At 42.0% G+C, this 25,688-nt stretch overlaps 3 protein-coding genes across 4 annotated transcripts; 1 reads left to right on the top strand and 2 right to left on the bottom strand.

Moving 5' to 3' along the window:
• Window positions 1-1,113: 1,113 nt before the first annotated feature.
• Window positions 1,114-20,027, bottom strand: LOC108135636. Of its 2 annotated transcripts, none has more exons than XM_041708213.1 (3): window positions 19,939-20,027; window positions 19,158-19,858; window positions 1,114-9,185 (listed from the first exon to the last, which is right to left on the bottom strand). In XM_041708213.1, the coding sequence occupies exon 3, from the start codon at window positions 9,169-9,171 to the stop codon at window positions 5,026-5,028; it is 4,146 nt and encodes a 1,381-aa protein (XP_041564147.1). In that variant the 5' UTR covers window positions 9,172-9,185; window positions 19,158-19,858; window positions 19,939-20,027; the 3' UTR covers window positions 1,114-5,025. The 2 variants fall into 2 exon arrangements, with proteins under 2 accessions (XP_041564147.1, XP_017111946.1); XM_017256457.2 differs by having other exon boundaries at window positions 1,115-9,185; window positions 19,566-19,858.
• Window positions 20,028-21,366: 1,339 nt separating this feature from the next.
• On the bottom strand, window positions 21,367-25,492 carry LOC108135670 (neurofilament medium polypeptide). The gene is made up of 6 exons (XM_017256505.2): window positions 25,224-25,492; window positions 25,028-25,172; window positions 24,907-24,969; window positions 22,988-23,041; window positions 21,845-22,887; window positions 21,367-21,777 (listed from the first exon to the last, which is right to left on the bottom strand). The coding sequence occupies exons 1-6, from the start codon at window positions 25,422-25,424 to the stop codon at window positions 21,523-21,525; spliced, it is 1,761 nt and encodes a 586-aa protein (XP_017111994.1). The 5' UTR covers window positions 25,425-25,492; the 3' UTR covers window positions 21,367-21,522.
• On the top strand, window positions 22,995-24,898 carry LOC108135671. Its single transcript, XM_017256506.2, has one exon. The coding sequence runs from the start codon at window positions 23,111-23,113 to the stop codon at window positions 24,827-24,829; it is 1,719 nt and encodes a 572-aa protein (XP_017111995.2). The 5' UTR covers window positions 22,995-23,110; the 3' UTR covers window positions 24,830-24,898.
• Window positions 25,493-25,688: the final 196 nt, after the last annotated feature.

Raw genomic sequence — 25,688 nt, 5'->3', positions numbered from 1 at the left:
AGTTTGGACAAGGGACGACAGGACGAGGGAACTATGGAGCTGTCAGGAACACGCGCCAGACGCACATCTCCAGCCCTCGATCGGAATTGATTTCGTCGCATTCCTTTCAAAAATTATTGATAAGACATTTCCACGGGCATTGTGTTTGGCCATTACAGCTACAGTTACAGCTACACTCGCTCCTGCGAGTGAGTGTCCCATGTAATACAAATATTGACATTCTTTGATTTCGCAATCCTCAATTCTCGCTTGGGGTAGCAACAAGCAAAAGGAAGGACCTTCTCCGGTTTTCCTGGGGTGGAGGGTTCAGGTCCCTTATTCGCCTTTGCACATAGAAAAAATATTTCTAAAAGATTATTGAGTTTAACTTAAATCATTAAAAAGTTTTAAAGTATATTAATACGTGAACTCCATACTTATTCAATTATTTTCGTGCTTTTTATTTGAAGACTATTTATTTTATCTTTATAATACAAACTGCCTCTTGGGAACATAGAAAACAAAATTACTAAAAAAATATCTTTGATTAAAAAAAAAAAATGTTTAGTAAAAATAATTTTTTTATAATTATTTTCATTTATAAACGTTAATGATTAACCTTTTATTAGTCTTCTCTACAAAGTAAAAAAAAATAAAACAAATTAAAGATAAAATAAATAACAGTTTTAAAGATAAATGTTTCAAATAACGTTTTTTTTTCAAGTGCATTTCGTTCATCCCTGCCTCCTTTGGAAATATTGAAAAGCTGAAAGCAAATGTCAAAACTCGGAAAAGTTGAAAATTCCCCACGTTTGCAGAGAGTGATGAGGGGGTGGAATGGCCCGGATTCTCGTCTCAAGGGCCGCAGAATCAGCTTAGAGAAGTCCCCAGCCGACTTTGAATGGGAATCACAGGGCGATGTAAGCACTTTTTAAGCTCGAGATGATGACACTTGTGCCCGAGTGCATTTTTGCATCAGGGAAGTCGAACTAAAGGAGCTCAGTGTAAAATCGGAAGTTTATTGAAATCCCAGCACCCACAAATCACAAGGTTTTTAATTTATTTATATGTATTTGTATATATATTTAATATAATCAATTTAAAACACATACAATTTTTGATAAATGCTCACTTACAATGAAATGAAAAATGTTGGTTTTTCCACCGTTTTTTGATTCTTTGCTCTTTCACATTTTACATATAATATAAATTATTTTGTCCAAGTTTTCCTTGGTTTCTTTTGATTTTTTCTCACACATAGTTTTACATAATAACAAAGTAAAATTGTTTAAGTATATGTAATATATATATATATATATATATACCGATATATAAGTGTATATATCTCATACATTTGCCAATTGCTAAATAAATGTTATTTTGTTGGGTTTTTGTTTTATATTAAATTTAAATTTAATTTTGTTTGATTTTTTGCTCGTGGCTTTTGATTTGCGCTCTCACGTCTTTTGTGTTGCTATCCTCTTCATTTTCTCCTCTTTTTCCAACTTCAACTTCAACATCAATTAAATTAATAATTTCTTTAAGCATTTTGTTGCTTTGACTTAAGCCTACAACTAAAATATTTATTAAGAGTGTAATTTTTTGTTTTTAATTTTGCTTAGCGCTAGTAAAATTTTATCTTTGATTTTCTTGTGGTTTTTGCTGCTAGACCCTGCCGAAGGTCATACAAAATTTTGATTTATGCTCAAGGTACTTTGCAAGTTGTTTTTGGGTTTTGTGTTGTAAAATTTATTTAGCATTAGATTTAAAAAACATGTTTTCATCATTTTTGATTTGTGCGCTCTTCTGTGTGGGGGTTGCAGTCATGCCAAAATATAAGGAAATAAAAATAATGTTAAACCATTGCCAAAAACCCGAGCCCATAAGGAAATAAAGAATTTGCATGGGGTTGCTGCCAAATCACCCTTGGCAATTGTAATATTTTCTTTTCATTTTATTTTTATATAAATTGCAATTTTTCCAGTTCACTTTTAAACATGCAAATAGCGGCAAACACCCTTAAGTCGATGCAAATGCACCATGGGGTAGCACAGCATTTGGTCAATTGATTGCGCCCTTAAAAATTGCTGGCAGCGGATTTTCCTAAATTGCCATAAAAATTCAATAGAAAAAAGTTCGGAAAAATCCGGGAAAACTCGGGAGTAATATTTATGAAATTTGCCTACCATCCCCTGGTCAACCTGGGGGTTGTTGCTCAAGTCAATCTTTAATTGCTGCGCCGGCAGCCGGAAAAGTATCGAATATCTGGCCGTAATCAATGAGATGAAATTTGCATGGACACGTGACAAATAATTAACTGCCAAAACGGGCGAGATTCCGAACTCAGAGGGTGGCTGCATTTAATCAATAGCCATGGCAATATCGATTCTGATTCCGGCTTAGGAACTTTTTTTTTAGAACTTCAAACAACTGCAGCTGCTGACCTGACCCTCCAACTTGACCCTCACATCCCCATGCTGGGTTTTTGTTATCGTAGTTTCTCTGTTATTTTTTTTTTTTCTCCAGCGGAGTATAGCCATTCATACAGATGTATTTTTTAATGCAAACATACTAATCAGAGGGTTGGTCAAGGCCTGACCCAAAACCGGAAACAGTTTCACTTATTATGTATTATTTTTTCTTTTTTATGAGGGTGCTGTTTCTGTTTGTATTTAAAAGAGGAAAAAAAAAAGAAAACCAGCTGCTTGTGAGTTTTTTAAAATGATTAAACAAGTCGCAGATATGCTCTCAAGCTATTGTTGACAAATTGAATCAAATGGCAATTTAATAATTGTAGCGGCCAAGGCGTTGGACCAGCATATAACACCCCGAGAAATGAAGGTCCCCTATGGGAACGTTTTTCAAAAAACCAAAACAAAGAAAAAGGTCTTCCCCTATCGGCGACAACTTCACAGTCAATAAGTTGAAGATACTGATTTTTTAAGACCTTGGACTCGAGTCTGGCACACTTCAATCACTGGTAAGAAAATATAACATGCGGTGGCTTGTAAATTGGGATATCGGAAATCAACATCAAAATAATAAAAGAAACTCAAGTTTAACGAATACAAATTGCATGACATTTATTTAATACATATATACATATTTAAAGTAAGATATAAGAACTAAGGAATAAGTTGAATATAAAATAAAATTACGATCTATATTTGTAGCTATATATAAAAATTTAATTCCGATTTTGACGTTCAAATTGTTGCTGTTGTGGACTCGACGAAGTATTTGCTAAAAGGCACGCAGCATTTTAAAAAACACACGTTTTTAAAAAAAGGAAATTTCGAATATAGCAAATAGTCTTCGCCGATCCATTTAAATCTGGGGGCCATCAACTCATCTTGGGCCACTCTTCTCGCAGAAGAACAAATTCCTTAAACACTACAAAATAATCTGCGAAATTCGTCACCCAAATCTGAAGAGTTGATGACTCTGTTTTGACTTCGGTTTAATATTTAATTTATGTTTAGTATTATATGTTTGACTAGAATTTTTGTTTGTTGTTTATGCGACTAGTTCTGGTCTTTGGAATGTTCAAACTTAGAGTGGTTAATTAAATAATAATAGGATATATATACGAATTTTGAATAAACCATAAAATGTAATTCTGTTTTGAGGTAAAGTTACTACAAAAATTTTATTTAACTTTATGTTAAGGGTTGCTTTTGCTGCAATTTTAGGTTTATACGGTTTCGTAGAATTTCGTTATAAATTCATTTTATTTTAGTTATTGTTTTCAAGTCCGTCTGAGGTAGCATTTTTGTTATCTTTTTAACGTTTCATAATATATTTAATTTATTATTATGGTAATATTTTACTTGCGTATGCTTGTTTGGTTTCTTTAAATATGTTTGTATAAAAAAGTACTAATGGTCATTGTACTTTTGCCCTGAGTCGTTTAAATGTTCTTAATGTTTACCTTCTGGCGCTAGTTTTCTCCTCATTCGACCCCTCCTCCCCATCGAAAATCTGAACTTCTCATGGTGTCATCTTTAACAACTTTTTATGTACACGTTGTGCGTTGGAATTGTGTTTTAGTGAAGACATTTCCTTGGATATAACTTGGTTCAGATTCGGTTAAGAGTGATTTTTATAGAGTACGATAATCAAAGGAAGTGGAGATTTCCCGGGGGCCATCGTTCAGAACATCCTAAGAGTGTAGTCTTCGCTAAAAAGATTTTGATTTTGAGCAATTTGTTTGTGCTGAAGCTTTTTGCATAGCATTGATCATATAACCTAAGCACGACAAACCCACGCCATATCTAGATGAGAAATGTATAATTATAATTTTGATTTTATGCTGCTGCTACTACGATATATATTCCTTCTAATTGGTATATATATATTATAATTCTTCCAACTTTTTGTGCCTCCCCTTCGCCTACACTATGTACGTATTTGGATTCTTCTCACCCTCATTTCTCCTTTCTCCTCTTAATTTTTTCTGCCAACTCGTTTACGATAAATTACTATTACGCATAGGAACTTTGATAGTTAATCACTAGAGATATATGTTATAGGTTGCGGTATGTTATGCTTTATGCTTTGTCATGCCTCCTCTATCAAAATATATAGATCTTATTTTGATGGTTAGCAGAGTGTTGCCAGCTGAAACGGACTTGTTCTTGTTGTGTTATAGGCTATAGATTTGATTAGTGCCATGTTGGACATGGTGAACTTTTTTGGGGATTTGGATTAGATATTGATCGATTGTTGTTTGTCGTTATCGTTATTATGGTTCTTGTATATTTAAGTTTAATTATGAGCTCAACTAATATGCGCACTCAGTCTTTTGTAGTTCCACTATTTTGTCTTGTTCATGTTCCTAACTTCGTTTGCTTAACTATTTGGTGTGGGTGGTAGGATTACTAGTTCGGCGTATGGGACACTCTGATACTCAAAATTTTAAAAACATTTCAGTTGCGAAAGGCTTAAAGAGTGTCCCAAAAACCCAACCTTGTTGCTTTGGTTTCTATGGCTTGAACTTACGCTGGCAACACACTTCACCTGTGGCATGTGGCATGTGGCACCTGTCTAGGCCGGTGTTAGCCGGAAGCTTAGCGTGGCCGACTCCGAGGCCCGTACCCGCACGGGCAGGTAGACCAGGGCGGGGGCGAACTGCATCTCCGAGTCGGCGTCGGCGGGCTGCAGGTGGAAGGCCTGCATCTGATATGCTTCCTCGGCCCGATCCGGCTGCGCATAGCTGGCCGGCTTGCCGCTTCCGTTGGCCAACTGGTTGCAGCCCTCGAAGGGTGAGGTGGCCGCCGATCGAAGGCCACCATTTCCGTTTCCGCTTACGTTTCCACTTCCACTGCCACTGCCACTGCCCAATCCATTGGGCGTGGTTGGAGGCTTCGAGGAGGATCGACGGCGTTGAATCTTGGGCGAAGCTGAGCTGGTTGCCTTGGGGGAGTAGTTGGCTGGAGCAGGAGATCCTGTGCCTGCCACCGGGGAATGGGAATGAGCCACCACCTTGGGTGCCGAGGTGCTGAGGTTGGTGGGCTCCAGAGGAGGTTCCGGTTCTTCGGATTTGATGGGAGAAGGTGCGGCCACCGCCTTGCTGGATTTGCTGCGGGACTTGGCCGGATTACGAGAGGGTTGCGGTGCCGGCGTCTCCAGGGGCAACTCCATGGCCTCGCCGCCGTTGTTGAGCAGGGCGTGGGAGCGCTCGTGGATGAAGAGAAAGGCGTAGTAGGGCGTGGTGAAGGGGCACAGTGAGCACTGGTACTCCTTGAACCTGGAAGCCGGTTCGCCAAACATACCGGGCAGCGGCAGTGGTGGCATCTTGGGCATCTGCTGCTGCTGCTGCTGTTGCATCTGGCCAAAGAGATGCTGGGCATTGAGGTTCTGCAGGGCCTGAGCGAGATTGGGAGCGGCATTTCCAGCTCCGGAGCCCGCTGGAGTTGGGTTACCATTGCCACTGCCGTTGGGAATCTTGAGCGTGGGACTGTTGGGCTTGCTGCGCCCCGAGGATTGGCTGGTGTCCAATTCCCTCAGCCGCTCCACTCCGGCGGTTCCGTGCTCGTTCATCAGATGCGATCGCAGCCACTTGAAGCTGCGGAACTGACGCGCACAGAGTGGACACACCTCGTGATTGCTGCCGGATGACGATGTGCCGGAAGTGCCCTCCACTGTGGGCGGTGACACATTCATGGGCTGATCCGGCTGCGATGCTGCTGCAGCTGCGGCTGCGGCGGCAGCTGCCTCGATCTTGACCCCGTTCTGACCCCTGGGCTGCGGCAGCGGGGAGCCCTCCTCGATGATGCCGTGCGTGTTGTGCTTGTGCACCCGCAGGAAGTACTTGCTGCAGAGCTCCTTGTTGCAAATGTTGCACACCACTCCGCCGATTTGGGCGCCATTCTCGATCTCGATGCCGTGCATGCGCTGCATGTGCGTCTTCATGAAGTACTTGTTGCACAGCTCCTTGTTGCAGATCTCGCAGTAGCTGCTGGTGGGCGTGAGCGTGTAGGCAGAACGATTGCCGGTTGGCACAGCCGGAGCACCGGTTCCGCCCGCTGGCGGCGCCACTGGGCGTTCGGGCGTGAAGAAACCCTCGCGCAGGGGACTGCCACCCAATGCGCCATTTCGGCCCATGTGCACCTCGGCGATATGTTGCTTGAATTCCTGGGGCGTGGCGAAATCACGATCGCATTGCTGGCAGCGAAGCTCACCACCGGGCGGGGATCTGGCTCCTGGAGCCGGCGGAGTCTGCGGATTGCCCTGGGCATGGTAGAAGCCGACCATGGGATGTGCGGCCTGCTGATCCGGCAGGGGAATCGGAATGGGCATGGGCAGTTGCATCTGGCCAGCGTGCTCGGTCATGAGGTGGGCCCTCAGGGCGTACTGGTTCTCCTGCTCCTGGCCACAAAGATGACAGGGCAGCGGGCGTTTCCCGTTGATGTCGTTCAATTGCTGCAGCATGGACTGCAGTTTCTGGAGATTCTGCAGGCCCACCACCGAACCATTAAGCTTATCATCGTCATAGCTCTCTGATGGTGACGCCTCCTGTTCCAGTTTGATCCTCTTGCTGGGCTGTTCCGACTCCGGTTCTGCAGCTTCCGACGCCTCACGCTCTTCCCCTTGCTGATGATCCATGCTGGCAGCCGCTGCCTTGGCCAGCATCAAATTGAGGGGCATAAAGGGCCAGGCACTGGGCAACTGGGCCTCCTCCTTGCCGGCTCCGACTGGCTGCGGTGCCAGCTCCTCGGGCGGCACAAACAGACCGTGGCGCTTCCATTTGTGCGTGCGCAGGAAGTACCGATTGGCGTACTCGCGGTGGCACAGCTCGCAGAAGAAGTCGGGAAAGTGGACGCCCAGGCGACGCAGCTTGTCGGGATTAAAGTTGGCCTCCTTGGCCTGCTGATGGAGATGCGACGGCAACTTACGCGGTGGCGGCACAAAGCTGAGTTCCTCCTGCTCCAGGGTAAAGTCCTCGCGGAAACCCTCGGGCAACTGATACGGCTTGGGCTCCGATTCCTGTGCCATTTCCTGCTTTATCTGCAATTGCGATGGCTCATTGGGACTGCCTCGATGGGATTGCGACGGTTGGGCGGTCTGCGAAGTGGGTGAATCCTGGGCACCACCGGCTGGCTGAGTGTCATGCTGCTTGGCCCGATGACGACGCATGGCAAAGATGTTGGTGAATCGCTTCGAACAGATGTCACAGTGCACCGAGGCCACTGGAGTGGATGCTGCACCACCTGCTGGTGTGGCCTCCTGTTTGGCCACCTGAGCTGCCTCCCTCTGCAGCTGGAACATTTGACTCATTGAACTCATGCTGGGATTGGGATGACCACTATTGTTGTTGTTGCTACTGGTGATATTGTTGTTGTTGTTATTGTTGTGGTGACTGGAAGTGTTCGAAGTGCTCGACTCGCCGACGGGATCGAAGATGCCATGCTTGTTGGCCTTGTGCGTCTTGAGGAAGTACTTGTTGCAGAACTCCTTGTTGCACAGTTCGCAGTAGGCCTCGGGATTGAAGATCCGCAGCGGCGGACGATTCAGCCCATCCACACCCGGAAATCCGGACATGCCAAGCAGTGGCAGGTAGCCAGCCGGACCCAAGGCAGCCTCCGGGGGAAAGGGAAAGGCCGGCGGCATTTGGGGACCATGACCGTGCGGATGATGCTGCGACTGCATGGCCTGGAACCAGTGCTCCTGCTCGCGCTCCATGTCCTTGCCATGACCGTTGGTCATGAGATCCGGCTGCATTTGCTGCTGCTCTTGCTGCGGACTGGAAACATCGGCACGCTCCAGTTTCACCTTGATGGAGGCCAGGAAGTCAGCGGGATCCTGCTCGCCGGACCTATCATCCCCATGATCCTGCAGCATGTGCAGACTCAACTTGAACTCCGTTTCAAAGCTCTCGCCGCACTGCTTGCAGTAAGTGTGATAGGGATTCTCGCGCTGCTTGCTCTGCTCTGATATGTCTGGCATCGCTCCCGTTTCCGCTTCCGTTTCCATTTCCGCTTCCGGTTCGTGCTGTTGTCGTTGATCAGCCTCTTGCGTTTGCTGTTGCTGCTGCTGCAGCAATTCGAAGGTCTCCTTCAGCTGCTCAATGGACTTTGGTAGGAACATCTTGGACAACTTGTCCTCGTAGTCCACGGTGGAGGAGTCGGCTCTCCTCTGGCCCAGTGCCACTTCACCAGTGGGCTCACCACTCAAATTGAGGGCCTCCAGGCGACTGGGATTGTGCTGCTTGCGTCGCTTCTTGGCCGCATCGCTTAGGGCCTCCAGAAGCTGCAGCTGCATGGCTGCCGCCATTGTGGCCATGTTGGCATCGTCTTGCTCCACCTCCTGCTCCTGCTCCTCCTCCTCCTCCTCCAGCCCATCCTTGCGCCCCTCCTCCAATTGGTCCGCCTCATTTGTGCCGCTTCCCGCTGGCTTGGGCTCCAGTTGCAGCTCCATTGCCTTGACCAAGTGGGCCGTGGGTGAAGTGACTTCTCCTCCCTGAGCTCCCGTTCTAGATGTGGCTGATGTGGCTGTGGGTGTTGCTCCTGTGGCTTCATGTGGATTGCTGCTGTTGCCGTTACTGTTGCTGCTAGTCGTGTGGTTGTGGTTGTTGTTGTTGCTGTTGCTGTTCCTGTTTGTGTTGAGTGTCGATGAGTTGGAGACGTCGGAGAGAGCAGTGTCCTCGCTGCTCAGATCTGGCGGTGGGGTGGCATATATGGATGCAGCCATTTTGGATGATATTACTGTGAGGGAAGAGGGGGAAGAAACCGGAGAGGGAGAAACATTGTAGTATAGAACTTTTTAATTGAAGTCGAAGCCATGCTAGCGGGGGGCTTGGCAAAAGGGGATGGGATAAGGGTTATTTATATGCATGTACGTATAGTAATTTATCCACCATATGCGGTGGATTTCATCATAAAGGAATGGAGGGCAAATCAACCACAAATGATATAACTATTAAAATAGTCACAAAGAAATAATTGTGTCAAAAAAGATTATTTTAAAGCTGTGTTAATATCTACGAATTTTAGCAAAAGGTTCAAGAATAAATTGTATATTTAAATTCTTTTTTTAATACATTATAATATTTGAACTTAGTTTTCTATGACAACTGGTCTTGCATAAAAATATACAAAAAAAAATAACAACTCTCTTAAGCCACACAACCAATTATATTCATAAGCCCCCTGCCCTTTTTTCTCGGTGTATATAATATATGGACCGAGGCTTAGATCGCATTATTTGTGCAAAAAGGAAAACGTACAGAGAAACACAGAAGATTCGACCAAGGATTCCATTCAATTTTAGTTTGGCTTCAACTGAATGCCACTCAAATATTTCTCCTTCACATACACAATCGCATAAGCCCGCACACACACGCAGAATATTTGTGTCTCATTTCCGTATGCGCTTAATTTCATTTTTCTGCTTCTGTCCGCCTTCTCCTGCTTCTTCTCCATCATCATTATTCCCACCCATCACCGAACCACCCACCACCCACCTCCCATACTATTTTGCTGTGGCTACACTTTTTCATTTTTGTGCAAATTCTATGAAAAATTTTTCCATTATATATGTATACACACATATATATATATTTATATATATACGTATGTATAGCATACATATGGGGGAAAGGAAACTTTCTTTTTATTTTTTTCTTTTTGTTTGTTTACTAAGCGCCCCAGCTGCCACCCACTAACACACATACACACAACCCCATTGTGGCGCACACGAAAATTTATACAAAGTCATCCGATTTAAGGAATACAAATTTTGCTTATTTTCTTGTGTGTGGGTGTGTGCGTTTGTGTGGCGCACACAGAAAACTTTTTGCGCCTCCCAAGCACACACACTCAGACATTTCCCACCCACTTTTGCCCCCCGGCCGACACCATCACTTGAGTCGAGCATAAAACTTATAAAAATTTTCTTCAACATGACTTGGTAAAATAAATTTGATTCTCAAGAAAAGCAAAAAGGAAAATCAGATGGAGGAGAGGGAAACAAGGGGGAAAATGCCAGGCAACAGGGAGGCAAAAATAGGCGGAGATACACACAGGAAGAAAAGTTGTTAAGATACAATAATTTGTTACAAGTATTGATTTTAATGGGGTCAATTAATATTATTTGTAAACAGAAAAATATATTAAACAATAAATTTGAAAGACTTAATACTTTTCTTACTATGGAAGTAAAGAGGAAATTCTTTAGAATTTGAAAAATATTGTGATAATTGAACTGGATACCCTAAGCATTAGAAGCAACCAATTGTTATTTGAAAGTGCAGTATCTATAAATAAAACAGTATCTATAAATAATAATAGTTTAAACAATAACTGAGCTAAAACTTTTTTCTGTGTGGAAAAAATTTTTCGAAATAAACCGAAAATTTCTTTTTCCTATTTGAGCGGAGGCCGAAAGGAGAAAACCAAAGGAAAAGCAGCCAAAGGGTAGGGGGGAAGTAAGTTTGCAGGGTTGGGGGTGGCAGGAAGAGAGTAGTAGGCAAAAAGAAAGAAAGAAAAATATTCTCAACTATGCTGCAGACATAAATTAAGTTTCCATGGTTGGAAATTGGTTCTCCAGCTACATGTTGTCGTTGTAGTTGTTGTTGACTTTGCTTTTATACAATTTCTTCAGGCCGAAACCCCCCTTTTAACCCCCGCATGACCCCGGACCTGGCACTTTGAGGAGTTAAGCAAAAATGCCTGCCAGGATGTGCGCATTTCTCTTCAGTATCTTCGTGAGTTTGTGTGTGTGTGGGCGAGTGTTGCTTGTATTTCGGTTGGGATTTTTATAAAGCCTAAGGTAGTTTGATGTTATTTTATTTGATTTTTTTTGCCTGGCTGCCCGCCTTATATCCATCTCTTCGTGGCAGGAGGAAGGAGGATGCCCAAGAAAAATGTTCCAAATGAAAATGCCAACAGAGTGTAAACAAAACCATGTACTCCTTCACTACATATATATGCAGAAGTCCATGTGTATATTGTATATTTTGAGATTTCACAAGAGAAGCGGCTAATTTGGCAAGCCAACATATCAAATCAGTCTGTGTTGGGGGCTGGAGGACTCGGAAAGTAATCTTGGCACTGGCCTAGAGGAAACCAATAACGTCAGATTGGTTTTGGTTCTGGCTTAGATTCGTTGTATGGTGTTTCATAAGTATTTCGAGGAAATTAATAAGATGTTGCAAATAGAAACTCCAGAAAAAATTACCTAAGCGCTACGACGACTACGCACTTTAACAAAAATCAAAGAAATTAAAATGGCTTTTTAATTCCTTGATTTATTATTTATTTTTTAATATTAAAATATTTTCAAACAAAAAAAATTATTTGAAAAATTACGATTTCTTTTAAGTATTATACAATATAACAAATCTTTCAAAAGAGCTTTTAAAAATGTATAGTTACATTATAAATTTATATTAACAAAAAAGTATTTAACAATATCGGCTTTAAATTTAAAATGTATATATTTGAAAAATAAAATGTTAAAAAACCACTTGTTTTAAATTTTAAATATTCATTATAAAACAACTTTAATTTGCGCATACAAATTTATTATAGATAAGAGGTTTAATTGGATTCTAAAAACTGATTTCTGTTTAAATTTGTCACATCTTAAAACCATTAATGAACTGATTTATTATAATTTAAGCATCATGTCATTATAAGATATATATATATAGGGGATCACTAAATTTCGTGTTATTTTTTCAATTATGAATTATAATAATTAGGTAATAACCTACTCATTAAATATGTTTTTGTGTTTTTCGCGATCCGTAATTATTTTCCTTTTGGTTAGAAAGGTTTTATTTTATAATCACTCGTTTTAAAGTATACTAAACATTGTAAAAACTCGTTTCACCGATCAGAGATCACTTGATGTTCTCGTTATGTTCGCGTTGTGCAAGTCACTTTTGCGCATGCGCACTTTCTTTTTTTTTGTGTTTGGCGTGTGTTGGGATCGTGTCCTGCCAAGTGGCTAGCTCGTTGTCAACTGCCGCATGACGCAGCGGAATAACAAAAAATATCGGCTATCAATTGCCGGTTGCCGGTTGAAAATCAAAACAGCAAATAGCAATGATACTAAAATCACAACGACACACCAACCCAACCTAACCCTCCATATCGTTTAATACGCGCACACACACACACACACACACTGAGCCCCTACCCATATCACCGAAAAAACCTCAATAAAACACCCCAAAATATCAAAAATCATAGAATTTCCCTTAAAAAAATCCATACAGCGACAACTGAGCAGCGCTGCCCGGAAAACCATTATTGCTCCGCCCCTTTTGGCTTTTCTTTTTTCCTCCTCTCTTTTATTTTTTTGAATTTTTCAGTAACCACCACAACTACAACTACAACTACAGGAACTACAAAAGAAAGGGACGGCGACACACGAATGAGCAACAACCGCGCAACTTGGACGGTTTTCCCCCCATATTATTGCTGTCGTGCCAATTTATCATTGTTCGATAGGATTTTCAATTTGTTTTTCCTACTGCAGAAGTTCGTGTGCCGCCGTCGTTGTTATTGGTGTTTCGGCAGCGGCAGTTATATTTTTGTTATTTTAATTTATGCACTGCCAATGAAAAGAGTCACAAATTCTTTGGTTTCTTTGAAGTCGCTGTCAGAAAGGCCAAAACTTCTTGACTTGAGTAGCTAGGAATTAAATAAATATTTTCGAAAAGGGTTCAGGGGTAGTTTAATGTTCCTTTATGTTGAAATTGGCTAATTGAAGGGTTTCCGCGGACTCTGAGGTGTTCTGAATCCACACCCAGGTATGAAAATCCTTTTGAAAATACCTTTTAGGGATTTTCCACGGAGGCTTTTTGTAATTGTCTTATAATAACATGATTATCTAGGGCTATTGTAAGAAGTACTTTAAAGAACCCCTATAGCTGGAGTATATTTTTAAGAACACAATGTGAATAGTCGTAGCAAAAAGGATTACGGTAGATCACTTTTTCAATTGTATACAATGTGTAAGTGTATCTTTTCACACTTCACTCTTTGAAAGGAAAATAAATCCAAGCGAAGTGAGTAAAGGGTTGATTTACATTATGAGTCTATTATTATAATTTCCTTTTTTAAAAAATATATGGGTGTTGAGACAAATAGGTTTTGATCGATTGTCGTAATCTTTTTCATTTTTCATGAACGCCTCTAATTGAGTTGTAAAAAAAATTAACTCAGCTTACTTTTAATTATTTTTATCGTCTTCCCTTTTAATTGCATTAAAGACATTTGAGGTCTTATGCTGAAAGAATTATTGAAGTTAGGTACTTTTTTAGTAATTTTATATTATGTCATCTGCCCACAATATCGACAAATAAATTATGAAACTTAGTCCCCTGATGATTTAGAACTGTGTTATTAAGTTATGAAGAATAATTTAAATGAAATGCATGAATAAAGTGCTTTGAGCCAGGGTTCAAACGAATCCCCGAAGGGATTAGGCTTTGCTTCAGTGGACATCTCCATAAATCTGAGTCATAAACTCTCCCCAGAGACGCGGCCAGTGATTGTTTGCTTTTCATGATTGACGGATTGACTTGCAGATACTTGTAACTCTAAGGACATGCCTGCTGCAAGTGCATGTGTGTGCGTGCGGGTCCAACCTTGGCCACCCCTTTTCCTTTCTCCATTTATCCTTTTGCCACTCGGCATTCAACACACATCAGAGGCCGAAAAAGTGAAAGTGACTTCCCCGTGTCCTGCGGTCGTCCTTCTCGTCCTGCGCCTGCGCCATGAAGGTGACTCTCTTTTTTTGGAGCAGCCGGTCATAGTAATAGTCATATGTGTACGAGTGTGGCTAGAAAATCGCCGGTTGAACGAACCAGGCTAGCAAAATAGTCCAACAGCAACAGTCGGAGCGAAGCAGTTGGCAACTCATTGGTCGGCAGCTGAATCGAATTGAATCGGATCGGACCCCAACCCGAACACCATCAAAACCACCCACTCGGTCTGGTCTATTTTGACCTGGTCGCCGTCGTGGTCGTGGTCAAGGTTTTCCCATCGACTTTCACTCTCACACATGTCCACTGTGACGTTGTCGTTGCCGGCACTTTCACTTTCGCTTTCACTCGAGTGGAATCACTCGCACGCACGCACCGAAAAGAGGGGCTTCCCCCTTTCGTAGGCGCATGTCCTTGCAGTGGGCGGAATGTAAACAAACCGCAAATGTCGCGGTTGAATCATTTTAAGTTTGAAAGGATTTGCAATGGGGCTCTGTCTTTTCTTTCTTTTAATTAACATAAAATAATAATAATTTATAATGATATTTTTGTAGAGTACAAATGTTCCTTTTTATTTCTAAAAAATAAAATTCTTTTTAAGGATTGTGATCTGATAAGTAAACTTTTAATATGTTAACTAACTTATTTGGAATACTTTTTCTTTATATGTTAAACCAAACAATATTTAGTAGACTTATTTAAATATAAAATATTTGAAAATGAATTTGGAAGTTTGCTTACATGAAGTTTTCTTATATCAAAACATTACTAAAAAATGTGAATTATACATATTTATCCATACATACACACAATGTTTTGCTATACTTTTTATGTATTAGGTACAGCATATGTTAGGGCGTTCAAAAAACTAGCACCCGCCCAACTCATTGGGTACCCACATAGTAATTATTAAATTTAAATTCAAACTGGACCCAACCCACTTCGCACCCTTAGCCTAGCGTGTCCTGACGAAATGTCGGTTATGATTGATACGCCCCTTTCAACCCATATGCCACACTAACTCGGACACCTACAAAACCAGCCCCTGACAGGACACCCCCGCCCAAAATGTTGTATGTGGATTGCAATTAATATTTCTGATGAAAATCAAATTGAAATTATGCGTGGACTCAAAAATGTAAATGGAAATGGGAATAATAATGTGTCAGGGGATTGGGAAATCAACCCTCAACTCGGGAGTAATGATCTCTGTTGGTTTTCCTTCTAGTGCGGGGGAGGAATTTTGGTGTCGTCTTTCCCCAGAAAATGTGTGCGACAAATTACTTTATTAGAAATGCACAATGTACGTGCGAATCTACTCAGTTTTTTGATGTGCTTAAATTGGGGTGGTACATTGAAGTCTTTTTGATCAGGAATTCATTAGTTAAGGAAAGTTTCACTTTACACTAACAAGATGAACAAATTGAGGGTTATAAATAGATCATTTACTAATTATTCAGCTTGGTGATTAGTCATTGTTATTATAGATATGTTCGATTCTATCAGGGAGCAACTACATACAATAACTAGCTTTTAATTGGTATCAAATTTGTGTTAGTAATGCAAGAAATATAATGAGTATAATAAAATGTGGGAGACCCCAGTTCTTCAGAAATCGTAATCATCTGCCTTGTTAGAAATAAGAAGTATGTCGCAACCATTTCGTAGAATTTTCTTTTCCTTTGACTTAGCAGTAAAAATCCTTTTTTACTAAAGTCCTAAGCCAACGACAAAAAAAAAAAACAGCCAGTTTCTGTGTGCCCTGCTCATTAGTAAGAAATCTCATTAGAAACCAATGAACGCGCTTGGAAAACAAACAAACAAACTCATATTTGTTGGGTGAGTGGGGTGGTAAAACCCTGTAATGAGAGCTTCGAAGGCCTCAAAATCGTTCACCGTTTGATATTTTTCCATCATTTTCACTTTCACATCTCCATGGCGCATGGGCCGCGAAGTGAAAAATTAATTTTCCTCAACCATTTGTATTTCCAACCCACACACACACAACCTATTTTCCGACCAACCGAAAAGCGAAAGGCCAACAAAAACTATTTCCATCCTTGTCGGTGGCACTAAAACTTTTTTCTATCAAATATTATTTTGTACAATAAACCAAATGCGTGTGTGTGTGCGTTCCACCCCCTGGGTGTTTATGTGTGCGTTTGTGTATGATAAAATAAAAATACGAAAAATATGAAAAAACGAGGAAAATTAATAATGAAACTCAAACCCAGAGACAAGGACAAATGCTGTGCACATAAGCCAGGCAAAGTGCGTAAGTGTGAAGGGAAATGTGGGTGGGGGGTTCTAATAATCATGTTTATAATAAGGCAAGTGTTTTCCCTAGCCCTAATGAGACTCATACTATGTTCCTTATCATCTGCCTTATCAGCAAGATGAAGCCACCCTCAAAAGTATGCAGCAAAATAGTTTGCTAGAGAAATCTATCGTCCAAGAACTTTTCATCCAAAAAAAGAATACAAAGCAGACAAATTCCATAAATTCTAGCTTCTTCATCTTCAAACACACACACACACACATGCAGAGATGTAGGGGGAGAAGTTTGCAATTTTATCAGAAATACACACACATACACACAAACAGACAGGAGAAAACCACCCCACGCCCCTTTTTTGGCCCCCGAAGCGAGTTTATGAAACCATCAAATTATTTTCTTTTCCATTTCTGACACTCAAAAGAAACGGCAAACATACAGAAGGAGGGATGAATGTGGGTGGGGGTGTGGGAGTGGGTGGTGGTGGGGTGTGGGGTTTCGGAGAAAGCAAGAAATGAAGGAAAAAAAGGGAGAAAAAATTATTATTTTCCAGTTACAGTCGGCTTGGTCTCCATGGTGGCCCTGGCACATCCTTTACATTATTTTCCTGCTGCTGCTCAAAGTTTTTGCCATGTGGCCCCCACCAAGCCCCTTCTTTCCCCTTAACCCATAATGCCTGCGGGTTACATTTTGCCCAGTTTGTGTGTGTGTGTGAGTATGAATGTGCAGCTACTTCGTCTTATTCGAGTACGAAATTTTTATGAGAAAATGCTTGGCAGTGGGTGTGTGTGTTTGTGTGTAAGTTACTGGGCTGTATATCAAAATATTTAAAAGCAAATATAATATTGGGGGAGGTGGGTTGTGCTCAGGGTGCCTGTGTGTGTGTGTGTGTGTTTGTGTTTGTGCCTAGCTGGAATTCGGGCAAAAGGCGTAATAGAAAAACACTTAAGCCAACCCCCAACCTCCGGGCTCTGCGAAATATCAAAATGTAAAAAAAAAATTTTATATATATATATACAGATGTATACAGTATATACTTATATTAATAATGAGCCGCAGCGCCAGCGCAAAGAGAAAATGAGAAAAAAGAAAAATATTCGCTTTGCGGGTGTGTGTCTGTGTGGAATTTATTGATTTTCAGCGAATAAATATTGCCGGAGGAGCACATGGCAAGTGACTTAATATCAGTCGGCTGGATATTTACAATAGACACATGCAAAACGCATATCAATAGATATATTGAAATTGATTTGGCCTGCTGACGTTGCTATATGTTATCGTTGAAATTTTTATATTTTTATTGTCAGTCGCAGTCGCATTAAAAATACTTAATCTCCGACGGCCCAGTTATTGCCTTCGCCCTGTCATAAAAGGTTGGTGGTATGTGGGGCTGGCATTTTAATCATGTCCATATCGAAAATTTTACTTTATCGCAATCCCGAGCCGGCCATATTATATTATTATTATTATATTATATTATTATTATTCTCGTTTCTGCTTTTACGTTATTAGCACCCGTAAGGGGACCTCGTGGCGTATGCTCGACGTGCGATAAAACCCGTGAGCTAATGAGACTTTTTAATAAATTGCCCCATTCCGGCTGGCCCCGTTTTTAGTACAATTTTCATTATTAATAAAACTTTATGACATCTATATATCAGACATTGTGCACTTTTGTTTCATAAAAAAGAGAGAGAGTCGCGGACAGCACACACTCACACGCCATTTATTATTCCAATTAAATTTACCAACTTCGTAGGCCATTGTTTATGTGTGCGTGTGAGCGCGTCATGGCATCTATCAAAAATTCGCATCTATCATTTCGGGCTTTCTGCTTTTCAAGCCCAGAATTATACATTCTAGTGTGAGTAACAAAAGTTAGGCGGGACCCTATTTAAATCAGAATAGCATACCTTTAAGAGAGCTAAAATACTACTTTAAAACCCGCTTTTAATTACTTTTAGCTAATCATGAAGGTGAGTAATCGGACCTTAGGGTCGTCATGTTTAAGGGCATCCCTAAAAGGTCTAGATAAGTTTCTGGCTATTACTAGTTTAAAAGAATTGAATTTTCAAAAAATGCAAGTAAAATTTGTTTAGAAAAGATGTTAAAGTCGTCAGATGAGAAGCCCTAATCTTTTGGAAACACTCTTTTCAATGCAGAGTATTAATAAATATAAGTCTCATTAAATCATGTAAACAAACATCCTAATTTCAATTATTTGCCAATAGTAATAGGTAAATAAGTAAAATACTTAAATATTACAAGTAATAAGTGTGTAGAATCTCGTTGCGGATATATATTTTTAAAGTGATTATATACATACATGCATATATTAATAAAAGAAATTATTCTTTTTAAAGTACATTTTATAAGGAATAATAAACACAGTCATTTAATTTCAATAGCTCTTTATAATGGAATATTTTAAGATTTCATAACCATAACTAATAGAGCTGTAAAATTAGGATGACTGCAGGGAGTCTTAGTAGGAGTTTTAAGCAGTCGAAAGCATTAAGCAACTTTTTTTTGTATTTGCCAATTGTGTTTAATTTCGATACAATTTTTTCTAAGCCAATTTTAGTTTTGTTCGTTTTTTAGTGGCCAATGCAAGCGGGCACAGTTCAAAATTCCAGTTATATATTTTGATTAATTTGGGTTATAGTTTTCGTAGCTTGGACTCACTATGTCTCTGGCCAGAGAGAGCATCTTTAATCCTAAGTGTAAACTTTTGCGAAAATAAACGCGCATCGAACGGAAACTCCTTGGATAAGGCATGTTTAGGCTAGTATCAAAATTTTTGAGTTATTTATTACTTAATTAGTTTGTTAACGTTTAAAGCACTTTATGGGGTTTTTAGCACAGCGTTTTTGGTTATAAAAATACAAAATAAACTTGGATATCCTTGTTTTAATTTTTATGTGTTGTCACCACTTTTTGATTGTTATTGGCTTATACAAATCCTCGGGTTTTGTCACTCATTTCAAACACTTTGGACACTGAAATCGGCAGATTGCTTTGTGCATTTGTTTGGCTTTCATTTGCTTCTCATGGGTTTGGTTTGGTTTGATTTTGTTCCAGCTGGAAACTTACAGAACTTGTACAGGGCGTTACACTTATTTGATCATGCCGACAAGTCCAAAACGACGCTGTGGTAGCCACCCGCGGCTACTTCTGCACCACGTACGCGTTTTCTGTAGACTGATTCGGCTTTTCCGTTTTCCCAATTGCCAGCCTGCCGCCAAAGGATGCAGACACCCACACTCGTGCACTGGCACTCGAAAGAGAGCGAGAGTCCGCGAGAGAAACCACCCCCAGAGCCACCCCCAACCTCCAGCGGGCAACGCTCTGTTGCTATTTTGTTTACTTCTCGCCGCGGGGGCGTTCTACGGAAAAAAAGGGAGAGATTAAACCGAAGGGATTAGTAGGGGAGGGGGTGGTACTGCTAGGCAAAACATGTGCTAACCTTTTCCACTAACTATACATTTTTTGGCGCCCATCGTGGGACATTGAAAGAGAACATACATTTTGTTGCCTGCTTTAAAGGTTCTTTAAAATTAAAAAAAATAATTTTTTGGAAAAAGAAAGAAACTTACAAGAACTAGTAAGGGTGCTAAAAAAAAAATTTACCTTCAAGCAATCCTATTTTGGCGACCAGCGTTGAGCCTTCGGTCGAAATTATTTTCGTGACCTACTGTTCTCTTGCTTAAAATTCATTTAAATTTAAAATTAAATTTTACTTTATAAACTAAACTTTATACCCAAGCCATATTTATATGTATGCAGCGCGCCCACTTGATGGATTCGCAGTAAAAGCACACACCTACACAAGCTCTAATCCAACCCTCTGCTCACAGGACATGCGTATTAGATAAGTCAAAAATAAAAATGCCACTCAGAGAATTCCTCTCCGGACCATTTTTTGTTGTTGTTGCTAAAACAGTTTATCAACACAACCGAGTCTCTGATAAAACAATCATCGTTTATGGTGCAACACGCTTCAACCGCCGCCCCCCAGCAGCATAATTGAGATATAGTCCAGTGACCAGACCAGTAACATCGGACCAGGGTGGCAAACGAATAGAGTGGAGTGGAATGGAATGGCCAGGACGAGAGGCACAAGAGGTTGGAGTGGACTTGAAAGTAGAGTGGTGTGGACATGTTCTGTAACCGCATGATTAGAAATCGAGTAAAGTCGATGACAAAGTGGCAGGAGGAGCCGAATCAGTCCTCAAACGGGGTGGGGAATCGAGACACGATGGGTGGGGTGCCAAACTAGGTTAAACTCAAACCCTTCCATTCAAATTTTCGCTTAATGATTTTTCAGCTAGTTTATGACAAACAATATCAATGCAAAGGCGTAACCTGCGTGCGAGTCGTTTAACTGCCTTTCCCGCCCTGTTCGGCTCCTACCAACCCCCTTTAGCGGCTGTTTCCCTCGGAAAATGAAGCACGCGTCGGAAATGAGAGGGCATAGTTTTCGCATTTTCTTTTAAACTAAAAAACAAAACTAAAAACAAGAAAGAAAGTTTCAAGCAAGGTAGTCGAAGTACTGAATACCCTAGTAAAACAATTTAATAAACTAGATTTTAAAACTAAGTGTATAATTATATAGAAAGAATCTGAAGTACATAAAAAATCTAGTAAGTTTTAAATCACAATTAACCAATTTAAATTATAGTAAACACTTTAATCTGGTTATATAAAGTTATCAAAAACTGTTATTTTAAACTCTTCACAAAACAGTTACGTTTCACTAAATAATAAAATAAATAATAGTGTAGTAGTGTATTGTATTTAAAATTTTAAAAGAAACCTAAGACTGAATAAAGCAACTGTATTGTTTATTCTGTAAAGAGTATGCATTACAAGAAAAGACGAATGGGAAATCAAATATGCGCTTAGCACGATATATTCAAATTTTTTACGTTTGCTGCCGCCCCCGAGGACAACGGGTTTTTATTTGAATTTTTATATGCCATATAAACCAGACCTGTGCGTCAGTACGCGACTTTTCAATAAAAATCCCAATCCTGCTCGGCGGGTGGATTTATTTGTCGCCCTTGCTGCTGCTTGAAGTTTTGCGCTGTCGATGCTGCATCAGCTCCTGGTATTGCTCAATGGATCCATCCTCATGCTTAGACGTAAACGAGACCGGTTGCTTTTCGGCCTTGGCCTGCTCATCGCTGGCAGCCACTTTGCTGCGCTTCGATTTCTTGAGTTTGTCGCGTACGCGTTTTCCCAGCCGCGACTCTGCCAGCACCTGGCTGACCTTGGAGCTTTTCATGTAGCGTGTGCGCCAAGACTAAAAATATCAGGGTTTTATAGAGGTGATTAACTAAATTGTTATTTTTATGAACATTCAAAAGTACCTCGGAGTCTGTCCGTTGTAACTTGTCACGCTCATCTTCGCTGGTGTCCAATGATATAACATCGTTGTCCATATCCTCGGGATCGGGCAGCTTCTCCTTCTTCTCATTCTTAATGCTCACTGGAAGTTGCACGTCTTCTTTAGTCATTTCCTCAATCATTTCCAGATCACCGCCTATTGAAATGACATCGTCGTTTTGGTCTTCATCGTCTAGGGTTGCTGGTTCGGAAATAGTGGATTCCTTTGTCTCTGCTGGAGGATTATGGATAGCCAAGGAAGCTTCCTCTGTGAGCTTTTCCTTTTCTGTACATTTTTCAGGCTCATCTGATGTTTTCTGCTCCTCTAGCTTAGTTGGCTCTATGTTTTTTTCTGGTTCTTCGGTTTGCGTTAATTCTTCTGTCTTGGCCGGCTCTTCTGGCTTGGCTTGCTCTTCTGACTTGGCCGGCTCTTCGGGTTCATCGCGCACTTCTCCCTCCTCCGGCTCGCTCTCAACGACTGGAGCTGGGGGCTCCACAGCAACTGGCTCAGTCGTTTCTTTACTTTTTTGCTTCGTGGCCTCGTCATCCGTGCTGTCGCTGATCAGCAGTGTTTCTGGCTCCATTTGAATGGTTATTACATCTGGTGAGGCAGAACGCGATTTGGAACGCGACGGCTTACTGGTATCGTTATTTGTAACTGACATTTCAGAAGGAGGAGGTGGAGCTGCAGCATCTTTTTCTGGCGACTTTGAGGTCTGCCGATAGTTTCGCTTGATTTTGATTCTCTTGCGGGGCGCTTGCTGTTCCTTACTGGTACTATCCGCTTCTGCCGGAGGAAGAGATGTATCCTCTTTGGGTGCTTTAGTTTCCTGCGACTTGCGCTTCCCTGACTCCTTGTTTTTGGTGCTGCGTTTTTCCTTTCGCTGAACTTTCTCCGCTGGGATCTCATCATCATCATCCGACTTCACCTCTATCTTGGTGATTGGCTCCATGGCTAGCTGGGAGCGAATGGCCCGGGCCCGAGCCTGAAGCTCCAGAAGTTCCAGAACACTCATCTGACCGCCCGCTGTGAAATAATGGCAATCTTAGTAAGCTGAGCAACTTTAAACTCAAACAAAACATCATGTGTTATTTAGTTTTCATAGTTTCGTAAGGTTGGTACTTACACTCCTTGTTTTCGTTCCCATTGTTCGTTTTTTGGGCCCGAAGCTTTTTCTTGGCTGAAAGTCAGACAAAGATTGCATTAAAAATTTTAGGTAAAGTATTGTTCAAATTAACTGCACGCCAGAATGTCGGTGAGCCAGCAAGCGACACCGCTGCAGCTGGACAGCCAGACTGCCGACGATCTGGAAGGGGAGGAGGAGGAGCAGCCGGAGGACGAGAACCGTCTGGACAAGTTCACAGTGAGGATCAATGGTCAGCATGATCTGGAGCAGCGTTTGCAGGATTTCAAAGCGGCCTGTGAGGCTCACGAGAAGCATGCCAGGCGGCGAAAGCGAAGGCGATACTACCACCTGGGCTTGGTAGCTAAACTGGTGACGGAGACCACCCACGATGAGCTCCGGCGCATGCTGGAGAATGGAACCTACACCTTTCACGTCGATACGGTGGCCAACAAGCCCGAGGAACTGCAGGCCATATTGGACACAATGAACATAGCCATTTCGGCGCACTCTACGGAAAGGGAACTGCGTCTGACCACCGGCTTGGCGCTGGAGATTAACGGCGAGTGCTGTCGCATTGGCAGACTGAGGAACAACTGCACTGTGATGCTGGCACGTGGGGCGGTGGTGACACTCACCACCGATGAGGCCTATCGCTATAAAGGCTTCAAGGAGATCCTCTACGTGATCAATCTGCGGGCTTATCTCGCCTCCGTCCAGCTGGGCGACATTGTGCTGATTGGACGGGAAGTTAGGGGTCGCGTAGTAAAGACTTTGCGTGAGGCGCTGACCATCATGATCTTGGATGCTGGTCTGGTGGCCTCCTACGACTTCATAGAACTTCCCAGGCAATGCCACGCCCTGGATCCAGATGTCTATCCCGATTTGTACTTGAAGGACCTGCAGATGGTAGCGGCAATGAATGCCAACTACGTGGTGCTGCCCAAGATTCGCTGCAAGAGCTTCCTTCGTGCCGTGCGACAGACCTTGAACGCCGACTTCAATCTAAAGTTGATCGGCATGATCGACTTTGAGTATGTGCGCAGCAATATGCTGGATCTACTGGGCATCATCAAGCTGCTGGACTACATCTGGATACCGGATATGTTCAACGTTAGCTGCTGCGTCTACAACTACATAATGGAAGACGTGCTGCCCATTTCGCAGTGCCAGAAGAAGCCGGTTATTGGCACTGTGCCGCTGGAGCGTTGCAGCGACTTCAAGCGGTTCGAGTTGCACGAATTCCTTTGGAAGGTCGATGCCATTCACATCCAGAAGAGTCCGTGGTGCAACAAATATCCGCTGATTGTCAAGAAGCTTATGCCCATTAAGGATTATCGAGTTGGCGTTGTCCAAAACAAGATGGTGCTGAAGAATATCCTGACCTCGTACCAGACGGTAGTGAACTTCATCATTCGCACAATTAGTTCAATTGAGTGCCAGGCAATATTCTTGTTCACCACGTGCGAAACGGCCAGCGTAGCCCTTTCCCGCACCGAGATCTACTGCCCAGTCTATCTGATGCTGCCTCTCGAGGAGACCGACGATGCGGATAACATTGCCTGCAAGGTGGAATTGTCACGAGAGCTTCATTTGCGCCGAAATATGCACCCGGTTCTTTACACCAAAGACCTCAACGAGTGCAATTACAGTCCGATTGAGTTCGGAGTGGACTTCATGCGAAAGAAGGGTTGCTTGGAGGTTGGGGACTTTGTGGTCACCCTGGAAGTGGCCAAGGAGGACAAGGAGAACTTGGTCATCGGCATAGGCGAGGACGTCTGCATCCTGCGTGCCTTCTACGTGTCTCCGCTCCTTGCATGCGAGAAGTTCAAGTACGGCGGCTAACTATTCAGCGTGCAGTTGTGCAGATAACACAGGTTAACCAGCTCAAAATTAAATGTAAAATAAGCCAAACCACTAACTTCTTCGGGATTCCTGCCCTCCAATGTCGCTGTCCGAGGAAATCTCCTCCAGAGAAATGTGTTCTGCAAGGGGAGCTCTATAAGGGAATTGTTTATATAGTTATAGAGTGCCTTGACATACCCTCCTTTTGCTCAACATCAGAATCCTCAGAGCTCTCGGTGTCTGTGGGACATCGTGTGCCTTCTATTATAGCTTTTAGGCGCTTGGTGGACAGGCAGAGCAGCTCCTCCAGGCACAGTGCCTCGATCTCGTCCAGGGGTGTTTTCTGATTAAATTTTAGCTTTAGTAATTTCTTTATAAGCATACCAAAACCAACCTTTAGAAACTCCGGCGCCAGGTTCATTATAGTCTTTGGTTTTAGTGTCCCAAATATCTGTTTCACCAACTCCAGACGATCGTCTATATAGTGTGAAATCGGATGCAGCGTGCGGTCCTCCTCCAACTTTTCCTTTTTTATGCTGATGGGCTTGGGGATCTGGTCACCCTTTCCGCCTTTTTTCGCCTTGGAGCCGCTCATTTCATCCAATTTGTTGTCAAAATAAAAAGCAAACAAAATTCGGCCTGGCTGCCAGCGTTGCCACACCGATTGATAACAGCTGCACAGTGGAATAACAAAGGAAACATGGGAACTAATTTTAAGCCCCAAAATCGCAAACCGAAATCGCTATTTAAAGTCGAGTAAATATTCTTTTATATTATAAAGAATAATTTAAATTTCAAACATTACATTTTTTCTAGTTTGTAATGTTAATAATAGCGACGGATTTTGTTATCTACGATT

Source organism: Drosophila elegans, unplaced genomic scaffold (genome assembly GCF_018152505.1).
Source record: "Drosophila elegans isolate 14027-0461.03 unplaced genomic scaffold, ASM1815250v1 contig_208, whole genome shotgun sequence".
NCBI classification, from domain to species: domain Eukaryota; kingdom Metazoa; phylum Arthropoda; class Insecta; order Diptera; family Drosophilidae; genus Drosophila; species Drosophila elegans.
This window is presented reverse-complemented; position numbering and strand designations above follow the sequence as displayed.